The sequence below is a fragment of the Charadrius vociferus genome, unplaced genomic scaffold (assembly GCF_000708025.1).
Source record: "Charadrius vociferus isolate BGI_N301 unplaced genomic scaffold, ASM70802v2 scaffold326, whole genome shotgun sequence".
NCBI classification, from domain to species: domain Eukaryota; kingdom Metazoa; phylum Chordata; class Aves; order Charadriiformes; family Charadriidae; genus Charadrius; species Charadrius vociferus.
In genome coordinates, this window is record NW_009649062.1 from 1,175,786 (window position 1) to 1,185,604 (window position 9,819).

Consider the following 9,819-nt stretch of genomic DNA (forward strand, 5'->3'; position numbering starts at 1 on the left):
TTTCTTTAGTCTTTCTAACGTGTCTGAATCCCCTTTCTGCACCTCTAAATCCCCAGGAATCCCAAAGGAAAGGATTCAAAGAAAAGAGCAGATACCATACACCTGCTATGAAGTGTTGACTAGACAGTGGTGTTCACTGAGGGTGTGAATGTCTTGAGCTCTTCGGACTGAGCACTGGGCTTTTACATCCAGCCTTTGCCCAAGCACGACAAATCCAGAGCGGAGTGCTTTTTGGAAACACCACCCCGCGTGCTTTTCGCGTGCGATTCACTTGCAGGCAGCCAGCACCGAGTGGGATTTGGCAGGGTTACGCTGAATCCCTTTGTTGGCTCAACATATTTCCACTGCTGCTGAGGACAAAGTAACAGAGTAGCAGGATTGAATTTGTCCAATTGTCTTTATATATAGAAAGGACAGACAAGAACAGAGCCGGTTACACTAATGCAGCTGCTGCATGGTAACATGAGAGGGGGAATAGGGGCATGAATTGGCCTCCTGGTCCGTCTCCTGTTCTTGGGGAGAACTGAGCTGTCCATTCTGCATCCCTGTTTCTGACCACGGATGCTGTGCTACACATAGTGCCTGGCTCTGTGCATCTTGAATGCTTTAGTTGTTAGGTGCCTAAAATGTGCTTTCTGGCGTTTTTCTTGGTGTATCCGCCTGGAAGATAGATTTCAAATGAAGTCCTTAGCTTATTAGAAGAAGGAATTCATGTGGCATTTTTACTGTCTTACAAACACTTGTGCATTTTTTTCCCCATGATGCTCAGAGGAGCACTATTTATTGAAAGACGAGGTGAGCAAAGTGGATGCTGACAGCAGGAGAGCAGTGGGCATGTTGCTGCGAGTCTGGGAGCGCCCTGCTGGGAGCAGAACTGTGTGACCTGCTTGATTAATAATGAAGTTACACAAAGGTGCATTTGGTTTTACCAAATTGATGGCGGTCCACACTTGTCTTTGCTGGGCACTCACTGAAATGACTCTTCCCCAGCAGGCAGCCGCCTATATTGGAGACCAGCCTTGAGTTGTGGGCTCTTGGGGGACAGCCCTCGTGAGGAAGCATGGTCTGGGTGGGTAGGAGCCTGACACCCTGGATACTGTCCTTGCAGAACAAGTGGGAATTGTACCGAGACAGCAGAATGTGGAGAAACAACATCCCTACAGGGATATCTCTTTAATTTGTACGGGGGGGGGAACTTCATTGAGGATTTTGTTTCTATCCAAGCTAGCGCTTAGAAACCCTCTCTAATGAACTAGGCTTTGCATGTGTGCTGCTTTTAATATACTCTGTCTTTATTGCCAGGAAAATTTCTGACAAACCAGTGTTTGAAATAGATCAGAGCTTCATTGTATTTGTGAAACAATTGAGTTGTCGCGACAGGAAATGAATAGAGCAAACAGCCAAGGGTTGTATCTCTCTGATGTGAGCAAGCACTTCGCTTCCCTGCGGTGAAGTTCTGTTCCTCCTTGTACGTTATGTCTGTCAGGCATATTTTTCATCACGCAGAGGGTGGTGGCCAAGCCATTTGGTGCAGTGTGTACCCTTGCCTCCTTAAAGTTTGCCAAATATTAGGAATCTACTTGCAGGGCAGGCTCTGCAAGGAGAAAGGTTTAAAATGGAGTTCTACTGAACCAAATCAAATTGAGTGGCGGTGATTGGAAATTTTGATGCAGTTTGGCATCTATGTAACAAGGTGCTTTGGTGAATAACATTCATGTTAAAGGTTTGAATAAAGTATTTTTGCACCTCCTGTTTGGGTCCCTGCTGTGTCTGTGAATGGCAAAGGATGCACTGTTGCAGAAAGGAGAATGAGGAAATCTTTCTTACTTCCTTCTTTTAGGAATCCAGTAGCTCTTATTGGTACAAATTGATAGAACTGTGAAGCTTGAGTTGCTAAGACTATGCAAGAAATACTGTCCTGGCCAGTACTACATGAGTCTATTGATAGTAATAGCTTTTGAGACTCTCCCTTTGGTTTCTCTTGAGGTTTTGTAGTGAGCTCTTACAGTTATCCTTAATTTTCATCTTCAGCCAGAGGGAGTAAGTGATGTTGAAACAGCATCTTATGTGTCTGCTTTTCCAGCCATGCTGTGTTAGTGGTATTTTGATGGCCATCTGCAGATTGGCTTGTCTGATTTGCCGTTTTAAGCATCTTAATTGACCTTAAATGCTTCTAATTTAGAAATGGAAGTAGGTGGAAGGCTCGAGGGTTTTTTGAGCCTGCCCTGAATATCGGGAGAAGCTGCCTGTTGCCTCCTCGTTCACACTTTCCTACACACTCTGCTGCACCAATAATTGATTGCAGATGAATCTCTCTGATCTTCCTTCCCTGTTTATGTGTCCCTTCATGTCTGTGTCACGCCAGCCAGTCTGCTCTGCCTTTAATAGACTGCCTGAGCAGAAAAGCTTGAGACACTAGGGTTAATTTACTGGCCTGTATTATTCATTGCATAAAAACAAATGGAGAAATTATGTTAGGAGGCTTTTATGTATCTGTGCTTCTATACTGGAGATTTTATTTTTAACCTCAGCTGTAAACCTCTTGTTTTGCCTAGTCCTTTTTTTTTATTATTTTTAATCCCATCTCTCAGAATTTGGGATCTTGTCAACATCCCCAGTGGTTGTGTATATTACTGCACAAATAGGAGCTGTGGCCTGAGACCTTCTGGCTTCCTGGAATTAAAGTAGAAAATCCTAATTCAGTTGCTGTTTCACCATGTTCCTGGTCTCTTCACAGATCCCTTGCCCATCAACATGCTCCCTGCCCCTTTTCTAAATGCCCTGCAGCACTAATCCGTGTTCTCAGCAGGAGCTGCCATTCATCATTTGGGACTCCTCAGTCTGCAGTTATTTAGCCTCCTGGGTGAGGCTATTAGGCCAGCTCAGACCTGAGCATCAGAGCCCACTGCAGTGAAGCTCAGCCCTTGGAAGGGGGGAGCAGGACAGAACCAGGTCAGGGACAAAAAGACAGCAGACTGAAATGGTGTATTTTCACTCTGGCACAGCTCTGGCTTTTCAGCCTGAAGCAAGCTGCAGGTTCTCATTGTCTGTGCTGGTTCAGCAATTGACAAGTGCCTCTCTGCTCTTCAGAGTAACTGTGAACTAGAAATGCTAATCCCTTTTCTTCATTGTCCACTGCTTCATGCACTGGTTTTCTTTCTCCCTACAGGCCAGCAGCCCACAGGATCTTCGCCTCTTCTATGAGAAAAACAAGATGCTGATGCCGAAGTAAGCATTTTCCCAGTGTTGCCATTTGTATGCACTTGTTTACTCTGCTGTATTTACACCTGTCCTCACATGCTCCTGGCTTGTCACTTGCGGAGGTGACTGTAAAATATTTGGCCACCCGCCTTCCCCCGATCTTTAAACCAGCAGTGATGTGGCCAAGAGAAAGTCAGACAGCAGTGGATTGCCAGAGTTGGTCTTCTCTCTTTCCACAGATACTACTTCTCTCTTTTATATTGCAAAAATTCAGGATCGTTAGTGATTTCAAAAGCCAGCTAGTGGTCCTGTCCCATGTACAGCTTCCCTGAGGCTGGGAGCCTTGGAAAGAAGTCATGGCAATTCTTGAATCATGCGAGCAGCCAAACTGCAGTCTCTCCTTTAACCTGCCATACCTGACTGCAGATCACATTCCCATTTCTCACGTGTCAGGACAGCAACTGCTTGTGTCCATCCTGCTAATAGGAGGAAATATTATAACCTTGATGGAAATGGACACTACTGCAGTTTCCAAGGGGAAGAGAACTGCTTTCATCCCATTGGGGTGTATGTTACCTAGTGAAGCATCCTGCTGCCACTCAGTGCTGTGATTTGTCAGTGTATTTTGGTTTTGTTGCTGTGGTCTTTCCTTTTGATCTCCGAGTTCTTAAAGCAGAACCTCATGCCTACTCTTAAAACCTGAGCCTGATATAGAGACAGGACTGAAGTTCCAAGTTTATACATACTTTTTTTTTTAAAAAAAAAGGAAGGTGTTTTTTAACCAGACAGTTAGTTTCCATTTGGCAGAGCTGCTAATGCAACCACATACGCAGGAAGTTCATTCAGTTGCTGTATGTGGGGTTGTTTTTTTTTTATTTTCCCCTTATCAGTTTAGACAGCTCCAAGAGATAGCAGAAGGAGCTGTCAAGAAGCTAGAGCTCTTATCAGTGACTTGCGCTATGCATTTAATTTCCCTTCAAGTACTTCCTTTTTTGATTTGGGTAGAAGGGGCAAATTTCTACCAGGATTAAGTATGGGGCATCTGCCTGCTCTTTGGATTGAACCAGAGGGCATGATGGAGTAAAACAGTCAAACAAAACAATTCAAGGCAAAACCAATGCCACATGGTTGGAGCCACATAGCCTGTGTGAGCAGAACATAAAGCTTCTGTTTTCCCTTCACAGCCTCAAACATGGCTGCTCACCTCTGAGGTAGTCCCTCTTACTAAGAGAGAAATTAATCCTAAGAATTAATAAGCTTCCTTGTGCTGATCATGCTGCCCAGCTGCTGTTTTGGCTTGTGGAACAGGCAGTAGGAGGCAGGCGAGGGGAGAAATGAAACTCAGCTGTAAGAGGAGAGCATGTCTTTTCTTTTAGGGATTACTCGTTCTCCTTTGTTGGGAGTCCTTGGTATGTACTCTGCATCTACCGTTTTCACTCACCTCTGCTTTTTAACTGCCAGATTCCTCTAAAATTTAGATCCAAGCCCATTGGGGTTTTTTACTGTAGAAGTCTGATCCGAGGCAGCCTTTGTGTAAATGCTGGTTCCCTGCTTTACAAAGTCAGTCTCTCTCTTTAACATGAGCTGATATCTGTGCTATTTCCTGAGTAAACATGAATAAACTGCCTCCGCCTGCCCTGCCAACACAGGATGAAACACAAAACCGCTCTAGAGACCTTCTTAGACTGTAGCAGTGCCAGGATTTGGTTTCATTCTCCTTGGGGCGAGGCGGGCTGGTACCCACCTCCTGGGCATCACCATGGAAAGTGCCGTGTTTTGGCTTGGGAACAGGGTCGGGAAGAAAAGCTCCTGAAATGCTCAGCAGCGGTCCCTGCCTGCCGGGCTGGTGCTGACAGGTGAAATGCCGTTCTGAGGTGGGGAGCCCATGTCAGCAGGAGCAAGCGGAAAGGCCTCACAACTTCAGTAGCGCTGATCTAAATAACTAACGTTCACTGTGCTGATTTGCATGGCAAAATATATTCTAGATCACAGGGGGAAGGAGGCAGTTCTGTTGCTTGTGTTTAAAAAGACGGCCTTGGAAAATAATAGCGAAGCTTGATGTTTTAGACATGAGAGAGAAGAGAAGGCAAACAGGCTGTTAATCTGCACTGGTTTCAGTCTGTGTTGTGACATCTGAGGTCTACTACTTGACCTTCCTGTTTCTTGGCTTTAAAACCATACAAAAGCTAAAGTCATTGCTGGGAAATGGACTCATTTTGGATGAGAGCTTTACGTGTCATGGATAAATAAATTATGACGATAACGCTGGAGGACCGCAGGTCTCCAGCACTAATGTATTTTTCAGGAGACTTTGCTAGCAGTGGTATCTTGGGTTATTCCATTACGCAGTGTACTTCAAAGGCCCACCTTTTTTGACAAGTGTTTTTTCTTGGCTCGGGCTGAGTCTTGGTTTAACTGCATCTCTTCTGGAGTGCTGATGGCCTCTTCCTCTCTCAGCCTGGGAAGGCGCACGAAACCATTCTAGTGTCAGGGATGGAAAAGCAACTCCTCCAGTACAAACAAGGATGAGGGATGCTTGCCATCATTTTCTGTTCTAGGAATTGCTGGGCTCGCATTCCTGTGCCAGCAAGGCCTAGGGCTTCGCTGAAAAATAACCGGGTAGTACTGAAACCTATAAATACACACCTTGCCTCGCATCTCTAGTTTCACTGAGCAAGAGCCTCCTAGGGCCAGCTAGCACCTCTCTTCCCCCCAGTATTTTTTGTCCCAGCTTCTCTTTGGTGTTTTTTTTGTTTGGTTGTTTTTTTTAACCCTGTCTGTGTCAGGGGTGGAGGTGGTGGAAATGGTGCAGGAAGGATTGTTTCTCCCGGCATCGGTGGGGCTTGGCTGTGGGGCGGTGAGTGATGCCATCCCAGCGCAGTGGAGCCCTGCCCGAGCGAGCCGCACGCTGCGCTGCCCGGCGGGCTTGGCCTCTGCGCAGTTAAATTACTGTGCTGAACACACGTGCCATTACCTCGGCTGACCCGCGCATGGGGAGAGGGGAAAGCCTGGCAGACGGTGGGGGCTGTGCTGGCCACAGCTGTGATAAACAGAGTCAATACTGAAAGGAGTTGGAGCCACCTAAGCTTAATTTGGAGAGCTCTGCTCTGGCTGCGGGCAGGTCCCGGCTGCTACAGCCCCTAACAGGGCTTCTGGTTATGGAGGAAAATCAGCCGAGCTGAATCCACTTATGCAATAGCTGAACTCTGCTTTCCCTGCCGTAATCCGTTCATTTATTCCCTGCCTCTCGCAACCTACTGGGCTTGTGAAGAGCTGCCCTGGCGTCTCCCCCATCTGCTCGTGGGGTGAGAGGGAGCCAGTTTACTGGCTCTTCTGTGCTGCAGTGGCCATCGAAAAGAGTGTTTTCTTCCTAGCTATACTGGACAGTGGGGTACTAGCTGCGCTAATTTTAGCTTGCTTGGGTGGCAGTTGCTCATATCTTAGTGGTCTTCGATTAATAAATGCTGTATACCAAGGAAGCAAATAGACAAAGTTCACTTGCTAGTCTTACATAAGCTGCACTGAAAAAGAAATGCCTTAATAAAACCATAGTAATTGGTGATACATTTCACCACCAGTGTCTTAATTGGAAGCTTCCCCTTGGTAACTGCCTCATTTTAATGACCTCCTTATTCCCAGTAGAGCAAGTAGAAGAGATTTTGTTTACGGTGTGCAAAATATTGCGTGTTGAATGGACTTAGCTGAGAATCAGAGGGATGACATTGGCACCACTGTGGAAGGGAAGGATCTGCAGGTGCTCGTGAGAGAGGCCACTAAAGCTAGATTAGCTGTAGCCTTAACAATGACAGTAGGGAGTAAAAGCCAAACAGAGATGCAAACAGAGATGTTCCTGTTGAGCCTCTCTGCAGTGAGCTCGCCTTATGTTCCTAGCCCAGCAGGCACAAAGTGAGTTTGCATTTGCAGGTTGCCTTCCTGAATATGTAAAAGCAGATTAAGTAGACGGCAAGTCTCTCTTACTTTGCTTTTGTTTGCAATCCTAGCATCCCCAGGGAGACATCAAGCCACCTGAGGCAGCTGCTGCTGGGCCTTTTGCAGCGCAATCATAAGGACCGCATGGACTTTGGTAAGACCTCCTTCCAGTTGTAGTTCTGCTGCCTGTCTGTGTCATCTTTTGTGCCATGGCATTGCACAACCCTCCAGATTTTTGGCTGGTGGTAGGAGAAGCATCCAATCACCTGCGTTTTGCCTGTGCCTGGAAGATTGCATAATCTTGGGGGTTTTAGTGTATGTGCTGATCCCAGTACAGTTTTGTAAACCCAGAAATTTGGCACACCTTCAGCAAATGTCCCCGGAGTTTGGTTGATTCGCACAAGAGCAACATATAAGCTTGAAATTTCATTTACTTGTTGTGTGTCTCAGCTGCTCTGCTACCAGGAACTGATGGTGTTTGCAATCTCAAGATTATCTAGAGGAAAGCCAGGAGGGTTTCAAGTTGCAAGTCTCCCGCTGATGATTACAAGCGGTGTTGTTAAATTTTGCTTTGCAAGCATAACTAATAAGCAGTTTGGAGAGGCGAGAGGGGGGGAATTAAAGAAATGGTCATTTCCACCCCCTCAGTTGAATCAGCTCAGCTGAGGGATGGTACCCAGTAGAGGCTGCTCCTCTGCAGGGTACCATCAGCCTGCTGCTGAAGAAGCAGGAAACTCTGCAGCTGGGCAGCTCCAGGCAGGATAGGGATGTTCTCCATCCACAGCAGATCTAATCTGCAAGATTCCTGCTTTCCCTGCCAGAGATTTCCATCACTTGTGCTGTGTTGAGCTCCAGACCAGTGTGCTCTGGCTGCAGGACCCTGGCCTGGCAGTGGCGAGGAGAAGCTGAGGAGAGAGGGATTGTTTAAGTTTAGAAAGCAGACAAAGAATAACATCCAGTTGCTAGTTTCAGGAAAGCTCACTGGCCAAAGAGGAGCTGTTTACAGAAAGCAGAAGTTTGTAAACCTTGGGTGTTGCAACAGGAAATCCATGCTGGGAAAACAAGTTGAACTGCCTGCAGTTAACCAAATAATCAGTGTTGATCCATGACTAATGCTCCTGAAAGGCTGAGTTGCTGATCGTGATAGGAGAGGGCTCAGCATAGAGCTGCAGTGCATCAGAGATGGAGGAGTCAGGAGGGGTGGCTACTTGTAGATGTGGCAGACATGTAGAGGGCCTCCAACATGCCAGAACAGAAGCTTTCCTTGGCCTGGATCTGTGGAATATCCTCCCATAATGAGTGAGGAAAGCAGTTGTGCCTGGTGTGGAAGGGAAGGAGTTCTGGTCTGTAGTTCTGCGGTGGCCTTTTAGAAGATGTGTTTCTGCCTTCAGTGCACGATGGGTTTGTGTCTGTGTGTGATGGACAATCACTCAGTGGAAGTCCTTTTGTCCATCATTCCACTTCTGTGGAATGAGTGGCAGCACAGTGTGATAAATATAGCTCCCCTGCATCCCTAGAATTAGGGTGACTTGCCATCCCCATCAGCCAGGGACTTTGTCTCTTAGTGCTACTTTGTGCCTTAGGATGTCTCTCTTCTTGCTGATAGGAGCTTTTGATACACATGCACAGACATGGCCATGCCAGGTCTCGACATAATCACGCTATCTGGCCCTCAATAACTGATTCCCATTCATACAAGTGTAAAAGCTGTTGCAAGACAGAGAAGCATGAACAGTTAATTTAGTGTATTCTCCCCAGCAGCCCAGGATTGTAGCTTGGAACAAAACCGTACCAAGTTCTTTAATGCATTATGGGGAAGGAAAATGCACTAGTACTGGTGGTGAGTCCCAAGGTACAAACCCTCATGTCCTTTGGCCATGCTTTTGGCAAAGATTGGTTTTGATTTTTTTCTTCCCTCTCTTTCTTTATTCATGTAATTGCCCCAGCTGATTTCCCTTTTCCTCCTCCCCCTTCCCCTGAGCTGATTTTGCAGAGATGGCTGGTAGCAGAGGAGCTACTCCCCCCCCATACTTACATAGCAATCCCTGGATCCAAATAATTTTCTATCCTTTTTTTTTTTTTATGAGTAGGTTCTGCATCCAGTCCCCATTCTGCATTCTTGACCACTACTATATGCAACTGCAGTCAGTCACCTTCTATGGTTGACTGGATTGCATGGAAAAATCACTGTAAAATACTGTAACTTGCTATGCTTTAACTGCTTTGTAAACTTCTTACAATCATTTCCGTTCACTGAGTCATTGTTCCTGATTTTTTTTCAGATGAATTTTTCCATCACCCGTTCTTGGATGCAAGTGCCTCTATGAAAAAATGTAAGTGTTGCGTTTTTGATTACAAGTCTTTTTGAACCATGACATGACTTCTTTTGCTGCTAGTTCAAAAGGAAAGAAAAAGGCTGCTTTATGTTTATTTAGGCAGGGATTCAGCATTTGTTACCGTGTCATGTCCAGATTTTGCCATCAAAATGTATTTAATTTTGCTGAGCTATCTTCAAAGGGATGATTAGGGGGCTATTTAGAAGTCTAAATCAGAAGTAAATGTAGCTTTGAAATTTACTCAGCTGCTTTGTATGAAGTGCTTGGCCAGTGGGGAGGCTTGTAGCTAATCAGGATTATGTGGCATGATCTTGCTCTTCATCCACATCTGTAGGACAATTCAAGATAGCGA

General features: G+C 45.9%; 1 protein-coding gene across 1 annotated transcript in view; it reads left to right on the forward strand.

Moving 5' to 3' along the window:
* The window catches only part of ULK1 (unc-51 like autophagy activating kinase 1), a 78,431-nt gene that overhangs the window by 34,739 nt on the left and 33,873 nt on the right, over positions 1-9,819 (forward strand). Inside the window, 3 exon segments of the mRNA XM_009888137.1 lie at positions 3,170-3,228; positions 7,203-7,285; positions 9,414-9,464. Of these exon segments, the coding sequence (XP_009886439.1) occupies positions 3,170-3,228; positions 7,203-7,285; positions 9,414-9,464 (193 nt within the window).